The 19,357-nt window shown below is 45.5% G+C and overlaps 1 protein-coding gene across 4 annotated transcripts in view; it reads left to right on the top strand.

Moving 5' to 3' along the window:
* Positions 1–19,357, top strand: part of UIMC1 (ubiquitin interaction motif containing 1) — a 103,617-nt gene that overhangs the window by 64,360 nt on the left and 19,900 nt on the right. For 3 of the 4 annotated variants that reach the window (XM_081949317.1, XM_081949316.1, XM_081949318.1), the window contains 3 exons: positions 1,040–1,128; positions 2,105–2,184; positions 14,842–15,001. In XM_081949317.1, the coding sequence (XP_081805443.1) occupies positions 1,040–1,128; positions 2,105–2,184; positions 14,842–15,001 (329 nt within the window). Of the gene's footprint in view, positions 1–1,039; positions 1,129–2,104; positions 2,185–14,841; positions 15,002–15,295; positions 15,416–19,357 lie in introns of all 4 variants that reach the window. The other variant, XR_014175086.1, reaches the window with a different exon arrangement.

Raw genomic sequence — 19,357 nt, 5'->3', positions numbered from 1 at the left:
GTTTTCTAGCTTTACCAAAATACATTAGATTGAGATTTAAATAAATGACAGTATGTTTTGTTACCAGAAAATACTTGATGTAGCAAGCAATGCATGAGGACTTCAAATTGATTAACCCATTTTATAAATGTCCTAGCAAACTGTTTAGCACAAGGTCTTTTGATGTAAATCTCGATAGTTTACATGGAGCTTGGATCCATAACAACTGGTTTAAAATAGTTTTATTAATAGTGATGTTAAATGATTATTTTATTTTATTTAAAGAGTGAGAGAAGTCACATGATTTTCCATTAGTTTTCTTATTTATCATAAATTGGCTGTGGCCGTTTCTGTCTGCTTAAGGCTTTTGGCTGAATTTAGCAACTCTTCTTTAGTCAATACTGGGATTTATGTTTTTTTATATTTACACTTGCATATTTGATCTTTTCAGCAAGGGAACTACACCAAACATATGGGAAGTATGAAATGACAGTTATGTCATAGTAACTTATCCTCTTTCTCTTATGATATGGAGACAACCTGACTTTGCTGGAAAGTGGAAATGAGAGCAATCAGGCAAAGTTGAATGTAGCAAAGGAAAAAAAATGCCCTTTTCATGTTGACAAGACTTTGCTATACAGAAACTTTGAATTGTGTCAGATTCCTGCCTTCTGAATGTAGTGATGATACAGAAAAAACTGATCAGTAAAATATGGATAATGAAGCGTTCATTGTCAAAAAGTTCCCTACTCTGCTCTGCTTTAAGGAGTTGCTCACTAAGCATATGGCTGTTTTGCTACCTGGCATATTCCTGTGACCAGGACTAGAAAGCACCAAAGAAGCATTTGCAGATCTCAATAAACAGCCTTCCTTTTGCACATTGCTCCTACGACATGGTTGGGAGGAAAAGGTTTGCCTTTAAAAAAAAAGATTGTTCCTCCCCACCCCCTTGCATTCTCTCCTGCTACCCTCTTTGAATAAACAGAGCTTACAGAATTCCATCTGCCTTTCGCCAGAATGCTTTCTGACTTTGATTTATTATGTGTTTGTGTTTTGGCAGTATTTGTGCCTTGACTCCTTTAGACAATACGAAGAACCCAGACATTGCCACAGAGGATCATGCTGAGGAGGAAATCACCGTGTGCCCTGGTATGACCTCTGTGACAGTTTATTTGCAATTTTGAGTCCGAAAGGTTATGTCCGTTCCTTTCAGGCAGGCCCATATTGTTTATTATTATCTGGGACTTCCGGGCATTGTTTCTCCCCCCTAATCCCCCCTCCTCCCCAATAAGCCCTTTGCTTCCATGGTATATTGCCTGCAGATGCCTCTTGCCCCATTATTTTCCTTTTTCTATTGTTTGCTCGGCACCAAACTGAGGATGAAATAAGTACTTCTTGCTAAGCTGCTTTGTTTTGAATAAGTACTATTTCGGTAAGTGTTTATAGTGACCTTTTTTTTAAAGTTAGGTATAACAGAACAAGATCTCTTGATCCTGTCTTTCAGAGAGCGAATGACATACTTGTTCCTCCCAGGTCTGAATGAATAACTTGATTCAGTGAAATGGTTCAAGGTTAAACTGTTTTCTTCCCAAGCCGATCTAATTCTGACATTATTTTCTTAAGGCAAGCTTTTATTCAATTGTATATTTGACACAGGATTAGGTTTAATTCTGGGGTTTCCTACAGATGATTGGATAAGGTTTTTATTGAGGGAAACATAGATAGGATAAATAAAGAAAATTACCAGCTACGTAGTGCGGAGGGGCTTTATTCTTGCATAATACTGTTCACCAGCTTGCACCAACAGTGTACAGTTTACATGCCCTACTGTTCCCTGTTTCTCATTTAGCCATAGAGCGGCACTAGTTTTATCTACACATAGCTGCACTATGGCTTTAAACTTTTACTTCAGCTGTGTTGTTGCACATTGTCTGCTAACATTTGTGACAAGTCTAAAAAATGTTTAGAAACTGTGAAGACACTGTAAAGCAAATGGGATACGTTTTATCAGCTAATGTGGAGTGTGCTGAGGAGTGGGGAGAGGGGGTTGGAGGGGGCTTACAGAGACTAGGAAGGGGGTGGGCTGCTGCCGCTGCTGCTGCTAACATGGAGACTTCTGTTGCAGAAACCCAGCAGAGTCCATCACAAGCTGTTGAGTCTGAGAGTGGAGAAATCCATTCATCCAGCAAAGATGTCTTTCTGCAGGTAAGCAAAGTCCCTAGGGAATAACAGCCAGTAAAGCATCTGGAATGCAGAGTCTCATTTCTTACCCATTTTCCAAAATGAGCTGCTTTGCAAACTAGGCAGCTTGCTAGAAAAATCTTGTCCAGAAATGTGCACTCTCTTCTTGGGCCTCCTGGTGTTTTCTTCCTTTTTATCATCAATTTCTCCTCCGTGGTTATGACACTTCTTGTTAGCTAAGGGTTTTCTGTTGACTTTCTCACATTGGTCATTTTGGGTGCAACACTTATCGCTGTGGTGGCTTTTGTGAGCTGTATTATGCTAAAATATGCCAGAGGACACCACTGGATGCTCCCATGGAAGGGGAACCAGTTGCTCCCGGCTCATGTTTCTAACTGAACAAAGAGGTTACAAGCATGAGAGCAAAATTGATTTCACAGTGAGATTAAACTCCCACTGTTGCTTATGGAAACGGAGTGGGCAGAATGTGTGGTGTCAATGCTGGCTTGAATGGTGCTGTCGAATTTTGGATTGATTGCTATGTTCGTATTAGTGCTTTCATTTAACAAGCTTAGGTGTTTCTCTAAATTAACACAGAGAAAATCTTCACTTGCTTGTATCATTATCACCAGATGAATGCTGTTGAGTTTTCTCTCCATTCTCTCAGTGTACCTGTGCTGCAGTCACCACGCAGCTATCATAACAATGACATCTGACTTTAGTTGCTGTTTCTGGTAAGGACACCTAGTTAGGTTGCAATTTAAGAGGGACGGGAGATGAAAAGGACTTCCAAGTGCTGTTCTGACAGGTTACATGAATGCAGCAGATTGAAGAATGCTTGACAAGATGACTCAGATGCGAAAAGCTGGTTCTTAGAGCCTCCAGCCTCCACAGGGCATCTGCCTATAGGAAGATGTCTATGGTATATAAAGGCAGCATAACCTTGTCCTAGGCATGCTAAGACATAGCTCAGGCATTTCTGGCCAAGTGCCCTTCGTCTGCTAGTATTTGGGCCTGTATGAGAGAGAGAGTGTCAATGAATAACCAAGTGCTCATGGTCTAAAAGGGCTCTAGGTTGGTCTTAATTAGGAGACGGTCCTTTATATTTTATGAATGGGTTCTGGGCTGGAGTTAGGAGGGGGAGGAATTTCTGTTATGGCACTGATTCATTGGAATGACATTTCCCTCGAAAGAAAGTATAAATAAGGCTTTGCTACAACTTGGACTCAGGCTGAAAGTCTTTTTTTTTAAATTCCTCCTGACATTTGAAAGGTTATGAAGGTGCAGTTGAACTACTCATAGCTGTTGCAATGTTATTTTATGTATTTCATTATTGTATGCTGTGTTATATATTCCTGGACTTAAAACATATTTTTCAAGCACGATCCAATATATGAAAGTGCCTTCCATGATAAGGGGTGCATATATAGACATTTAAAACAAATGAATAAATAAAAGAACTATGCAGACCGGCAGCAGGTATCCAAAAGGACAGTTGCTCGGAATAAGAAAGTAGTCCATTTTAACACTTTGCCTTGTGATGCTGAGCAGAGGGACCCAAATGCTATGGCATGACTTTATCCTCAGGTTCAACAGAGTTAGATGGAGCATAATCGTATCTTGTGTTCTGTGGCTGAGCAATTAATGAGACAAACCATTCAACATCAACGAGCTTGATTCTGTATCCACACTGCTGCCGCCTCATTTGCTGGCCCACAGAGGAGGTTTCAGCTGCAAACTGCAGGGGATACTGTTGCTTTCCCCTTGGCTGGGTGGGCTGCCAATCATGCTGTTAAAGCATCTCTCTGCCTTTCTCCCAGGACTTATCGAAAGCCATTCAGGGGGAAGGGACTGACAAGCGTTGCCGCACAATGCTGCATTTACATTTACAATGAGTTATTTACTGTGGGAGTGTAAGCAGTTTGTTTGGACACCTGGCATTTGCTCCGCAAGGCTGTGTAAAGTGGAAATGGGGCAGAAGTAGACAGTTCTTCGCATCTGTCTAGGTGTCATCTTATTAGGGTAGCACCGATTTGATCAGAACTCCCATCTTTGGCATATCTCATTCTGTTCCTAGCATATCTTCATGACACATCAAAGGAAAATGAGATGTTGCAATGTTAAGATGTGAAATACTTGAGAAGATGTGGTGGTGTACTAATAGCTGCCATGTAGCTTAACAACCACAGAACTCTCACCTCGATTTAATTATCTGCCTTAGATTTCTTTAGAAAAGGATTTTGTGAGGGTTTGCCTACAATTTAATTCTGATCATATGCCAGCAGGGTGAGACAGCTGAGATTTTTTTAAAGGCCAATCATACAAATCCCCGTACATGTAAGCAGTGTTCAATCAGTCAGTGAAATTCCTTACCTAGAATTGGCCTCTTACTTTACAATGTAAATTTTGTAATGAAACTGCTAAGCAACAGGCCTATTTAAAAGAGACTACTCATAAAACAAAACATGAAGCGTGCCAAAGCAATCAATCAAAATGCTTTTCCTGATGGTTTCCTTGGGACTGAGCCATTCTAAGGACGTAGATGAGAGTTTCTCTCCATTTCTCTTGCCCTGTATCTGAATAAGACAGTTTCTTAGTTTTATCCTAATAAAAATGACCTTTTCCTGTACACCGCTTGGAGAGTCCAAGCAACGGGTTAATTCAGTCTGCTTGCCCTTAGGACTGAGGAACTATTTTTCCTTAAGCCACACCTCCTCCTGGTGTGCTCAATCCCCCAGAATTCTTCCTCAGTCAGCCCGTTTGGACGTATTTAGTTAGAGCTCTGAGCTAAATTGATCTTTTTTTTTTTTTGGCTTGGACTCTCTAATTGCGTTTAAAGTTTTTTCTCTAATATTCCCCAACCTCGTGAGACGTTTCTCTCTTCAATTCTGCGACTTTCTTCAATAGAATCTGCACTTGAAGGCCAGGAGGTAAGCTACAAGGTGGTGGGGGGTGCCCCTCAGCCGATCCTCTTGGGACGGCTTCGGAGGCCTGCCGCTTGTCGTTTAAAACGGCGCGGCTGCAGCGGCGAGGTTCCTAAGTCCCCAGGCCCCTCGTTTGTTATTTTCGTCGAAGTTTTTTCGCTCCCCGGCCTGCTAGAGGACCTCTGCCGCAGGGAGGAGTGGGCGATCGTCGCCATTGCGAGGCGCGTTCGCCCCTCGCTCTCCCTTAGCCCCACGCTGTTGCGGCGGCCATTTTTAGGCGCGAAAATAGCGCGCCCAGCCATGGCCGCCATTTTGCATCAGCCTCGTTGTCAGGAGGCCGCTGGAGGTGGCAGGGCCTAGCAAGGGTTTCTCGGGCTAGGATCGCCACCTTCGCCATTTGTCTATTTTTGCGAGCGGCGCTGGTTCCTGTGCCATTCCAACGGTCATCATACCGGCTCAGGGAGGAGGCCTAAGTAAGCGCAGGCCTGAAGATTTTTTCTATAGTCATTCTCCTCCCTGCTTCTCCTGCGGAGCCTTGCACCTCGGTGCAGGCCCCAATCCTACCCCTGGGCCTCCGACTGGTGTGAAACATGGGATGATTTCATAGTATTGATTCGATTAATTGTATATATGGCAATTTTAACGATCATTTCGTTTTGTTTCCCATTACAGCACCCAGTCTATATCTATCCTTCTGCCTTATCATAGCCTTGCTCCATCTTGTGTGGTCATTGACTATGGACCTGCCCAGTCCTCCCGATTCCCAAGACGCTAGGCCGAGCCTCTCGCAGGCCCCTAGCAAGGGTTCCTCCTCTTCGGGGAGTGGGGGTGCGGGCAAGAGTGGTGGGGGTAGCTCTGGGAAACAGCGTTCCAGAACCCCTTCGGTAGCTGAGGCCAAGGATGCTGAAAGGCGCCAGCGGGCCCTTGACAAGCAATTCGAGAAGGCCAGACGCCAGGCAGACAGGGTGCAGTCCCTTTCAGGAGCCCCTCCCTCCCGGGAAGATCTCCAGTCGGTCCTCGCCGAGGAGGTGGAATCCCAGGACCTATCCCCTAATAGGTCATTTGCAGAGCCGGCTTCCCCGGTCCCTTCTTGGGCCTGTGAACAGGTTCCTCCCCCTGGGGATGCTAGCATAGACGATATGCAGGGTGAGGCTTCACCCCCCCTAGAAGAGGGCTTGGATCCCGATTCTGACTCTGAGGAGTTATCGCCCCGCATGCAGGAGCTAATGGCCCGCGCCATTGCCAAGGGCATCACGGAGGCCATGAAATTTAAAAGCCCTACCGCAGCGGCCCCTAGGGGTCCCAAGCCCGATCAGGCAGCTCCGCCCCCAAGCAAGCGTGCTCGCCATCCTTCCCTGGAATCCTCGGTGGTCAGCGAGGCCTCTGCCATTGAGGACCCTGACCCGGAGGTGCTAGGCCTCTCGGACGACGAGGACCTTCCCCCCGAAGCGCCCGCCTTTGCGGGTCTCTTCAAGCCCAGCCTTTTTAAATCGGTCCTTCACAAGGTCAAGGCTGCCACCAGGGTGGGGATCAAGCCCAAGCCGACCGCGCCGGCGGATGATGCCCCTCCGGCTAATCCCAATGCGGTCATGTTTGATGTGCCAGCGCCCCAGCAAGAGCTGGTTCCGGTCCCGGGGCTGTTCCTCGACTTAATCCAGCGCCAGTGGGCTCAGCCAGCCACGCAATCCTCTCCCAGTGGGGTAGATAGGAAGCTTTATACTATGGAGCCAGTGTTGGAGGACCTTCTGGCCCTTCCCACTGTCGACCCGCCCATCGCTGCGCTCACTTCCAACTCCTCGCTACCGGCCGACCTCCTGGAAGGCCTTAAGGCGGAGGACAAGAAGGCGGAAAAGGCGTGCCACAAGACCCATCTGGCGGCTGCCTGGGCCATCAGGGCCTCTTCTTCCGCTTCCTTTTTTAATAGGGCTTCTGTGATCTGGCTGCGCGAGCTCCTAAACAAGCTCCCGGCGGGAGACATCCGTCTCCACCAGGACGTGTCAAAAATAATCGCGGCCTCCCAGTATGCCGCTGACGCGTCCCTCAATGCCACCAAATTTGCCTCCAGGGCCCTCGGTTCTAACATAACTTCCCGTCGACTGATCTGGCTCCGACATTGGCAAGCGGACCAGAAAAACAAATGGAAACTGGCTTCCGCCCCCTTTAAGGGGTCCAAATTGTTTGGCGAGTCCCTGGATCCTCTCCTCATTGAGTCCAAGGACAAGAGGAAGATCCTACCTTCTCTAAATAAAAAGCAGGAACGTAAGGCCGCTCCCTACTCTAGGAGGCAGTCCTTTCGTGCCTCCGAGCCTTCCACCTCTGCCTCTTCCTTCTCTCCCTCTAATAGGTCCTTCGGCCAGCAGGGCGACAGGTCCCAAGACAGAGCGCCCTTTCGGGACAGAGGCAGGCAGCAGTTCGGCTTCCGCAAGTATAACCGCGGTGGGGCCTCCAACAGGCCGTTCCGTAAGTCAAAGTGACTGCCAGGGCTTGGCGCCCATCGGGGGTCGCCTCCAGCTGTTCGCCTCCCATTGGGCCCAGAACACCGAGGATGCTTGGGTTCTGCAGACAGTCAGGGAAGGCCTCTCCCTGGAATTCCTGTCCCTTCCCCCTCGGACCTTCATCCGGTGCCCTGTCCCGTCCTGCCCCCAAAAGAGGCAGCGTATGGACCAGGAAGTCCGTCATCTCCTGGACATCAGGGCCGTGGAACCAGTTCCCCAAGGCGAAGAGGGGAAGGGGTTTTACTCCATCCTCTTCCTGGTACCAAAGAACTCGGGGGGGTGGAGAGCCATCTTGGACCTCAAGAACCTCAACAGGCATATCGCCTACCGGAGGTTCAAGATGCAGTCTCTGCAGTCCATTCTGGCGGGGATTCGACAGGGAGATCTTCTCACATCTATAGATCTCAAAGAGGCATACCTCCACATCCCCATCCGTCCTCAGCACAGGAAGTTCCTGCGCTTCTATTATGCGGGTCGCCACTTCCAGTACAAAGCTCTTCCATTCGGCCTCTCGTCCGCTCCTCGGACGTTTACCAAAGTGCTGGCGGTAGTGGCGGCTCAGCTAAGACGCAGGCCCATAAGGCTCCAGTGCTACCTGGACGACATCCTGATCCAGTCGTCGTCCAGGCAGCAGGCCCTTCGGGATCTCCAAACCACTATGAGATCCCTCAGAAATCACGGCTTCACTCTAAACATAGAGAAGAGCCATCTCACTCCAACCAACAGACTTGTACACCTGGGGGCGGTGATAGATACCAACTTGTGCAGGGTTTTCCTTTCCCGAGACAGGTTGACCGGTCTAAGGTCCATGACCCACAAGGTGTTGAGCTTGAGGCAGGCTCCAGTGGTCCTTCTGTCGCAGCTGCTGGGAAAAATGATCTCCTGCATTTCCATCGTGCCGTGGGCCCGCCTGCATTCCAGGTCTCTTCAGTGGCTGCTGCTGCCGCACCAGAGGGCATCCAGGAGCAACTCTACCAGGCCGATTCGAGTTCCCCCGGACGTGAAGAGGTCTCTCCGCTGGTGGGTGTCTCCGGCCATCCTCAAGGGCCACCTATTCAAGGAACCCGAGAGGTTGATCATCACCACAGACGCCAGCCTCTCCGGCTGGGGAGCCCACATGGGGTCCCTGGTTGTTCAGGGCAAGTGGTCCCAAGTGGAATCCAGCTACAGCATCAACCTGCTGGAACTGAGAGCTGCTCGCCTGGCCCTGCGACATTTCAGCCGGCCCATCCATCGTCAACATGTGCTTCTGATGACGGACAATGTGGCCACCAAGGCCCACATCAACCGTCAGGGCGGCACCAGATCCAGAGCACTGATGAGAGAGGCGGAGTCCCTGGGACGCTGGGCGGAGCGCCATCTGGAATCCCTTCGCTCCGACCATATCTCCGGAGTGGACAACACACAGGCCGACTGGCTGAGCAGGACGACCATAGATCCTGCGGAGTGGAAACTGGACCCTCGCCTGTTCCACCAGATGTCCGACAGATTCGGGACTCCGGCCGTAGACCTGTTTGCGTCAAGGGACAACAAGCAGCTCGACCGCTTCTACTCCCGGTTCTTCACCCCGGGGGCGGAGGGGACAGACGCACTGCGTTGCAAGTGGCCCCGCGAGCTACTGTATGCCTTCCCTCCCCTGCCTCTCCTTCCTCAATTCATCTCCAAAGTCATCGCAGAGGGAGCAGAGGTCCTTCTCGTGGCCCCGCATTGGCCCCGCAGGTCGTGGTTTGCCGACCTTGTCCACCTGTCGGTGTCTCCTCCGTGGCGCATTCCTCCGGACCAGATCTCCCTCAGCCAGGGGGCCGTGATTCACCCAGAGCCCCAGTGGCTCCAGTTGGCCGTCTGGCACTTGAGGGGGACCAACTAAAAGACCAAGGCCTGTCGGAGGAGGTAGTGAACACCATTCAGGCGGCTAGACGCCCTTCAACCACTAGGATTTATGATGCGTCCTGGGCCGCCTTCGCCAAGTGGTGTGAGGAGCTGCTCATCGAGCCGACGACCGCGCCTGTTCCCAGAGTGCTTGACTTCCTTCAAGCGGGACTCAACAAGGGCCTGGCCCCGAACACCCTTCGACGCCAAGTGGCGGCTTTGTCTACTGTCTGGTCGGGCGACCACCTTTTGCCTCTCAGCAAAATCCCGAAGGTGCGTCTTTTCCTCAAGGGCGCTTCTAACCTTCGCCCTCCCACCGTTCATCGCTATCCTACTTGGCAGCTGTCCGTGGTCCTGCGGGCCCTCTCTGGCCCTCCATTCGAGCCTTTACGCACTACTTCTCTTCGATTCCTGACGCTGAAGACGGCCTTCTTGATTGCCATCACGTCAGCTCGCCGGATTTCGGAGCTGGCGGCTCTCTCTGTTCGCCAGGATCTGTGCGTCATCCACCCTGACAGGGTCATTTTGAGGCTGGACCCGACCTTTACCCCCAAAGTAAACTCATGGTTCCATAGAGCGCAAGACATTGTGTTGCCAAATTTTTGTCCTCATCCGTCGCATCCCAGAGAGCGATCCTGGCACAATCTTGATGTCAGGAGGGCCCTGAAGGTCTACATCGCTCGTACTGCGGAATTCAGGAAATCAGAGGCTCTTTTCCTCTCCTTCCAGCCCGGTTCCCTAGGGAAGAAGGTCACTTCCTCCACAATTGGCAGGTGGCTTCGCGCTTGCATTGCGACTGCCTATGAAAGTCAATCCAAAGCCGTTCCGCGCGGCATCACTGCACACTCCACACGAAGTGCTGCTACTTCAGCGGCCTGGGCCACCCAGGCCTCGATCCTGGACATCTGCAGGGCCGCTACGTGGTCCTCTCCTTCTCCATTTGTGCGACACTATAAACTGGACATTTTCGCCTCGGCTGAGGCGTCTTTCGGCAGGCGTGTGCTCCAGGCGGTTGTGTCAGAGACCGAATCCCGGGAGCCTTCTTCTGCCCACCCAGATGGACAATAACTTTGGTATGTCCCATTGCTTGGACTCTCCAAGCGGTGTACAGGAAAATGACCATTGGCTTACCTGAAGGGTCCTTTTCTGTACACCGCGGGAGAGTCCAACCCACCCTGGCTCTCAAGGCCGGGATTCGGGTTCCTCGTGTCAACAGTACATCATCTTGGACGCTTCGCTCCGTCCGCACGAACTGACTCCTTCAAAGAATTCTGGGGGATTGAGCACACCAGGAGGAGGTGTGGCTTAAGGAAAAATAGTTCCTCAGTCCTAAGGGCAAGCAGACTGAATTAACCCGTTGCTTGGACTCTCCCGCGGTGTACAGAAAAGGACCCTTCAGGTAAGCCAATGGTCATTATCCTTGTTCCTATAGAATATATTCCATCTAGCTAGTTTGAAATTTGAACAGACCTTTTAATGGTTCAGGCAGATCTTTGTTTGAGATGCGTAGGGATCTTTAAGTAGATGGAAATTAGGAGAATAAGATAGTAGTAGAGTCATTTTGCCTGTTGAAAACTTGAGTATTGTAAGGCATGGGCTTAAAATGGTGACTCTTGAGACTCTGTGGGAGACTCAAAATGGGCAGGCTTAATGATATGTAGAGAACAGTCCACAAAAACCAAGGAAGAACTCTATAAAGTGCATGTTTTCATTTTCTCTCCCTGCTATAGAATTAAATATGATTTGTTAAACCAACATGGTTCCCATGTGCAAATCAAACTCCAAGTTGGTTTTTAATCCAAAGTTCCGCTTGTAACTCTTGTCAACGGACATCAGTCCAGACATTTTTGGAAGAAGGGTGGGAACAAATGAGATAAGAATAGAGTTTGGTAGGTAAGAATGACTGGTTGTTATGAGACAATAACATCTGGAGTTTATGTTCCCATTGTCATGTACTGTGATTTGTCACCGTCATAGAAACTGAATTAATGCTTCTGGAATATGCCTGATCTTATCTGGGCTCAGAAGCTGACTACAACCAGGCCTGGTTTATACTTGAATGGAGACTTCTATGGAACAGCCAGGCTGTAAGTGGCAAACTCCTCTTTACTGCTGCCAAGAAAAATATATGGATGTGTCCATGCTGCCGCCTCCCCTTTCTGGAAGGGATTTTTTTCTGACTGCGAGAGAGAGTTACAACACGTGGGAGTGAAGAAGGAATCTGGATGTAATTTCCCTGGTTCTAGTAGGCAGCCTGTTTTCTCCACTCACATCCCTTTAGGTGCAGCTAGATAATTACAGATAGCTATTCTGAGCAATTAAACTGATAGAAAGAGCAAACTCTCATGGGAATGTCAGAAAATACACATTCTCTTTTTTATATAGTAATTTTATTAAAGGTTACAATTAGAAAGATAAAAACCAATACAAACTAAAAAGAAGAAAAGAAGAAAAAGAAAAAGTGTAGAAATGAAAAAAGAAAAATAGAAAAAGAAAAAAATAAGAATATGGTAAAGAAAAAGAAGACATATACAAATGAGACTCTCCTTTAACACAAGTATAAACAATTTTAGTAATTTTTCATTTTCTCTTAAAATACAGTGAATGGTCTTTTCTTCCTATATCTCATCTCTTATCTACAAATCAATCCTTAAAGACCAATTGTTCGGTCTTGATCAGCAAAAGTCAATTAAGAGTTACCAGAAATAACACACCTATTTTAACCTTGATCCAATAAACCGGCTTTATATTCCTTCCTTTTACTTTTAATGATCTTGATCTTTAGTCTGTCCAAATAATGTCCTAGAACTTAATTTCCTTTCATTTTTTTCTTTGCCCCTTCTCACAAAATTCTTCAAAGCTTTAACAAGCCTCTTTTGTAAATCTCAGTATAGGAAAATTATCCAGGTCATTCACTATTTATTTTGTGTTGCTAAAGTTGGATGTCTCTGAGTATGCTGACTGGCCTGTTCAATTTACTAAGCAGGATTTGAGCTTGCTCACAAGAAGAATCTATTTCTTATCTTCTGAAGCTGGGAACTAAACCACAGAATTGTCTTTATATTTTAAATTTTAATATAATTTAATTAATTATAACTATTTAAAAATATTTTGAGGACTGGGAGAAGGAATCTAAGAAAGGAGTCCATACTGACTACTCCATTTAGAATAGTCACATCAAACAATTTACTGACTGAGTGCCTTTTAGAAACTTAAGCTACAGTATATTTTCTAAGCCATAATAGTTTGGTTTAGTTTAGCTTGGACTATGAATTTAACCACTGCGATTAGTTTACCATGCTTTATTTATGCGTTGTATAAATAGTCATTGTGTCTTATTCAGCAACATTAAAATAAATTGTAACTAGAAATGATCAGTCCAAGGAACAAGTCTCGGATCCCAGATTAGCATATTTTTTAAGAAAAAAAGATTAAAGTAAGAAGTCAAGAATTTTGCCAAGTACTTTACTTTGAGGATGGTATAGATATAGGCCAATTGAGACTGTCTTTCTTGCACTCATTTAATATGAGAGGGGGTCTTTTTTTGAGAAAGTGGGTCAGCTTGCATCTGTAGATTGTTTAGAATCTGATGATAATCTATGAAAATGAGAACCAGCTCTTATATCAGGCAGGAATGAATAAATAAATAAATGCTGCTCAGAGTCACCCTCTACAATAAGATCGGTGGCATATAAATTTTATATATAGATATAGATAGATAGATGATAGATAGATGATAGATAGATAGATAGATAGATAGATAGATAGATAGATAGATAGATAGATGATAGATAGATAGATAGATAGATAGATAGAGGGAGAGGGGGGGAGAAATGGATGATAGATATAAAAGAACTACATATTCAATACTCCCCCAGCCTAGAAACTAAAGCAAACTTTTTTCTATTCGTGTATAAGAAACAAGTTCATTTATACTAAGCTTATCAGCTTTAACAGTAGCTAGTATATGCCCAGAAGCTCACAAGTGCTGAATAATGGTTCTTTGTTAAGAAAAAGAGAAGAGCTTGCTCAGGTCAGATCCTGTCTGATTCATTTTCCTTTGCTTATTGTTCTTAGTTCTTACCATTCTCTACTTCAGAAATATTTAGCTACATACGAATCAAAAATTAATTTTGTTTAGAATAGCTAATATAATTTTAAAGAGAAGTTTGATTGGATAAAAGAAGAGCAAGAGGCTTTGAAATGTAAGGAAGCTTTTAAAAGTATGTTTAATAGGACTATGTGGCAATTTGAAGTTGAGTTTGAATTCTCTAAAGCAACCATCCCCTTCTGGGACTGCAGGGCAATTTCAGAGGGCAACCATGTCATCCTGGGAAAAGGCATAGCTGCTTCTAAGACCATGTTTCCCACCCTTTCCAGGTTTGCGGGCTGGTGGCCGGGGAGGGAGAGGGGACGGTTCCGCGTGAGTGGTAGGCAACACACGGGCATCTCATTTGATGCAAGCAATTTGTGCAAATGGCAGGCACGTGGAGCTGCATGCACGCTCCTGGTGCTTCTGCAGCCCAGTTCCGAATGGGCCACAGCTGGTATTGAGCTGTGAAACTGTTTTGAAAAATGGATATAGGTGCTGTGTGTTCACACTCCTTGCACTTGGAAGCACCTTTGAGAGTCTGAATCTGAAGTACAGCATAGCCTGAGTGCTTAATTGGGTAAATGTTAACTTAGAATTCAGAATTGGGGGCTTGGCTCTTTGTTACTTGAATTCCCACCATCAGAAAATGAAACGATCCACTTATTCACTGCAGATCTGAATCTCAACCAGGTTCCAGTGAAGATACTATTTTCCCCAAGAACTAAACTACCGTACATCATGCTCCCTAAAAATGCTGAGTCTTTTTCAATTATTCTGTATGTGGATTTGAAACTGGATAGTCAGTAAAGAGAAAATATTCATACAGATTCCTCAAGTTTTATTTTATCCTGGTAGAAGAGCACACTGATGGAAGTACGGCCACCTAGGGACAGGCAAACTCTGGCTTGGGTGGTGCATGAAAAAAAAAGCTGTCAATCACTTTTATTTTGGTTGCCAATGCTCTCATTTTCTCAATTTAAGGATGTTTTACATTTTCCCAAGAGAATGGCATCATGGTGGCACAGAAGATCCTTGCTTTAAATAGGACATATGGCTCTTAAGCAGAGCCTCATAGTGATTTGGGAGCACATTTACGGTCTTTGAAAGGAGCACTGATTATCAGCAGCCTAGGGCTCACTCATCAGTGCCAGGCTCTCTAACCTGTTGAGTAGCAAAAAAAAGGTCCCGGGACTGGGAAGATCAAGCCAAGGGATGATCAGAAGTGACAGACAATCAAGGCTGAGCATGGACAACAAACTTTGCAACACAAGCTGAGCTGATTTGTTCTCCTCTTTCACAGGCTGATGAAGATGTAAGAGAGCATGCACCTGGGCACAGCCCTCAAGCTGATAACCTCTTGTCATGTCCGCTGTGCGAACTCAGATTCCCAGCTTCAGAAATTGAGCTACATGCTATGAATTGTAACGGCACTGGAGAGGACGCAGTTGAAGATGGTCCAGGTTTGCTGCTTTCCCTGGTTTGCAATTGTGTTTCAGTTCTGGCCGACCCCCTGCATCTGTTTGCAATTATGGCATTAGTTAGGAAACTCCTTTGGGGGACAACTTCCATACAGTTCTATATAGTTTATCCAGTCCTCAGAACAGTATGTAGCTCCTAAACCTAGCACCTTAATGTATAATTTAGCCTCCATTATTTGTTAATGCACCTGTTCATTTTCATGTCATGAAGTGAAATCCAAGCTTTTTGATCTTGACTAGCCCCTGTTCTCATCCATAACATGCTTTTCTTTCCAGGTCCACTAAGTTATTTACCAGTGAGAAATCCTGTCCCTAGCAGTGGCTAACGTTGCTGCATATGCTGCTGGATTAAAAGCGTTAACTTTGCAAACAGCTCTTACTAGGCATTGATTTTTAGTAAGTGAATGTCTGCCTGATATGACAAGTATCCTAAATATTCAACCTGCACAGTCCTCTATGTATAATACTCAGAAAAAAAATATTCATTGTATTTAGACATCTTATTTAGCAGCAGGAGTGGTGCCTTAGGCTCTTTCCATTTATAGGGAGAGTACCAAGTTTAAGTGGACATTGCCTCCCTGGGTCCCAACAATGTTGTGGGGCTTACATGGGATTGAGAAGCTGAGTTGATTAGCAATTAACCATGCTTGATTCCTGTTTCAGAGAAACACTGCAAAGGTAGCTTTGATGTGTTTCATCTGGAGCTGCAGAACAGGTGACTTCCAATTAGTAGGAACTGTCATATCCCAAAACCAAAACGCTGAAGGTGCTATCCCCTCCCATTATTTATTAGAAATAACAGAAAGCAATCTATTGCTCTCCCTGCCTCCCATCATTATTGCTTTTCCCATTTCTGTATAAGCAACAGGAATGAGAACAAAGAGATGGGTAGTCATAGAAAATGAATGAATGAATGAATGCTGGTTGGAGTGTCAGTATTTCTACTCTCCCATTGGTCAGGTGATTAGTCTGTCATTCCTTCCCCTTCCCTGTCTACCCAGTCCCCAGGGAGCAGCAGTGTTGGATTTGGAATTCATACTATGTAATTCCAAACGTTCCCTTGATATTTTGTGATTTGAATTCAGTTTTCTCCACAGATGGATTGATTATAGTAGGTAAGGGAAACCAAATGGACTAGAATCACTAATGCAGAGTCTGGCCTCCCCTTTAGTAAGGGACAGATAAGACACCTGATTTCAAGCAAAGACAATATTGTAAATATTTCATAAGATAGGGAGATTTGCATTTTAATGGATATGATTAATATAATGGCACAGTTTTTTTAATTAACCTTGTCATGCCACTAACCATGTCATGTCAAGCTGCAGTACATTATAGGTAAGCAATATTACAGTTCTAAAATTACTACTCTCAAATATGAACAAGTTGATTTAGCCCTTAAAAATCTTTCTATATTGAATTAAAAATTATAAAAATCAAATGTTATAAATTTGAGCAATTCAAAAGTAATGTTTTCTTCGTCTCTGATCATTTGTTGTCAATAGTTGCCTACATTTTTATGCTGCAGTGAGGACTAATATTTCTGTAACAAATGTCATCCCCGTCCCCTAAATTCTAGCAAGGACTTGTCTATTTTTAAGAAGTGTCTCTGTGTTATATGCTCCCCAATATGCCCTGTGTTGTTTCCCTGTTTGTACCAGTGTTATTAAATATACAATCATTTCAATTATTTTATTTACTTACATGTGTATATTTCTATATATATATATTAGCCATAACATGCATTCACTGCTATACATGTAGTGGCTTGTGCAGCATATATTTAGGACTTTAATGAACCTGAATTATGGACAGAGATTCTACTTCCAATATAGAGAAAGGCTTTCCTTTTGCTTTAATTGTTTCCATTGGTTGGTTAGTTATTTGCATTTATAAAACAGTGTGCTGTGATACTAATGGGAAGAAATATGAAGAAGAGAATGTAATTATCCAGTCGTGAGATTTTTTTGTGGTTTAATGTTTTGAAAATAGTAGAAGTAAGGCAAAATATAATGCCTTATATTTATTTTTCAACTTATAAATGCAAAATATAAAAATGGAGAATACAGTAAATGTTATCTTTACTTTGTATATAAACTAACAAACATCTTCCCTCCACTTAATATTTTACCTTGCTTGGATGTATGGCTAAAATGGTTCTCAAATAAAACTTTCCACACCTTCCTTAAAACTACCGTAGCGTTTTACTACTTTTTCCATAACCCCCTTAACTCCTACACATGGCATCTACCATACTGAAACTGCACTGTGGCAAATCAAAATCATAATTGAATCTTCAGGGATTTAGTGCTTCTTGTGGTCTCTAGGTCAATGATTTGAATTAGAACAGACTTGCATCTGCAAAGTTTGTGAAGACCTTTTGATATTTTCCTGTTAAAGCAGTCCTTTAAAAGTTAATATAACTACCTGGAGCTTGATGAGTCATGTTTGCCTGATGTTATTTTGAAAATTCTCTATTTCAAAATCCCCCATACTTGACCGGTTGCTTCTGAATAGTGTTTATATTTGGCTGCTCTGCAACCAGGGCAACAGCACTGTGAAAGAAAATCAAAACTTTGAACCCTCCTTCTCTTTGGTCTGTTCCAAGAAGGCTACTGTCCTTCTTCCCGAGTGTTGACTTCGGGGTCAATGATTCAATTTGGGGAGTTCTTAATTGGTTTACCTATGGAGGTCTCTGGTACTGTAAACTCTACCATCTTTTCAGTGTTTTTCATTACAAAAGAACCTCTATGACTTGTCCATCTATTGTTCTGTAGCTGCCTCCTGTAAATTCCCTGGCTGTTATTTGAGTTTGTAATTTAAAGAAGCTGCATCAGCTTGGCTGATACAGAAGACCATTTCGCCTGAGATATGGTTACATGGCTTTTTGTGTTCAGGCAATTACTATGGTTGAAAATACACACAGACACTTACAGCTTTTAGCTAAGCTAGTCTTTCATTTCTTTGGGAAACCTACCTGAAATCTTTTCAGGAAGTGGGCAGAATGCCTTCCTCATCACTGCTGTAACTTGTAAAACTGGAGGGATGCTGGTATGCGAGGATGTGTCATTGGATAACCTAACTTATAATACGGACAAACTGTGGCTCAATGGAGTCGCTTGAATGACTCCAGTTGGATTCCTCTCAGCCATTCTCCAACGTTGGTGGAGACAGCGGTCATGCATGGGTTAACTCAATCAGTAACCAATAGAACTGAGTCTACTAAAGTGATGTCATCGCCTCAGAGGAGTGTCCTCCTGCTTTTTTAGACTCAGTTCGATCCGAACTGGCTGTGCTAACTGCTTTCTCCTCAACTTTAGTAGATATTATAATTACCATTAATTGGATATTTTTCTAAATTTCACCTAAATTACATCCAAATTGGAAGGAATCAGTGGATAGCTCCTCAGAGCTAAGTCTCTCAATTAGCCCCTGGGCTTCTTGGAGAGACTCACCAGGGCTTCTTCAAGGCTTCTTCTCCTGAGCTTACTGGCAATTCAGAGGCTCTCCTGAAAGCAGCGCCTCTTAGCAACGGCCATTGGAGGCTCTGCTCAGCGCTGCTATCTCTGCTGGCCTCCGGGCCTTTCCCTTGTACCGCCAAGCCCGCAGCCACTTCCAAGCACCGCCAAAGCCGCCAGCAGCCGCAAAAGAGTCACCAGCCGCCACCGCTACATGACACCACCGCCCCTCAGCGCTCCCAGATCGCCGCCGCTGCTCCCCTTGACCTCCACAGCCTCTCCGCAGGACCTTCAACACCCTCCCTCGGCTACCTCGTGGCCCAAAGGCTCTGTAGCCTCAGTGGCCATTTTGTTTTGGCACGAAGATCTTTGGTGGTCATTTTGGGCACTTCAAGGAGTTGTGAGTACTGACCATGGCCTCGTCTCCTGCCCCTGAGCCACAAGTGCCTCTACCTACCAACGAGACCCCTTCTTCTGGGACTCGCAAATGCGGGCCTGCCCCAGAAGCCTCCCCCACGGAGCCCTCTCCCAAGGCCCCAGGGAGTCCCATAGGGGTGTAGCCAAGCCACAGGCAAAGGACACTGCCACCCAGGTTCTTCCCAGCAAGGCCAAGGCCAAGACCAATAACACTAAATCCCATCTATTTCAGTCCCAGAGGCCTTCTCAGCCTAGTCCTCCTCCTGACTTATCCTCTGATTCGGAGGATGACCTCTCCCCTGCTGCATCCATCATTCAACCTGAGGATGCCAGGGGCTCAGGCGATCTCACCTGCAGTGGAGATGAATCTGAGGGTGGCAGGAGCATCACTCCAGATGAGGAGCCCCTCTACCAGGAGGAAATTTTCCCCCCGCCGTCGCTGCTCTTACTCACCTGGTATGGC

The sequence above is a fragment of the Natrix helvetica genome (assembly GCF_964273705.1).
Source record: "Natrix helvetica genome assembly, chromosome: 1".
In the NCBI taxonomy this organism is placed as follows: domain Eukaryota; kingdom Metazoa; phylum Chordata; class Lepidosauria; order Squamata; family Natricidae; genus Natrix; species Natrix helvetica.
Note: the sequence above shows the minus strand (reverse complement) of the source record. Positions and strands in the feature narration are given on the sequence as shown.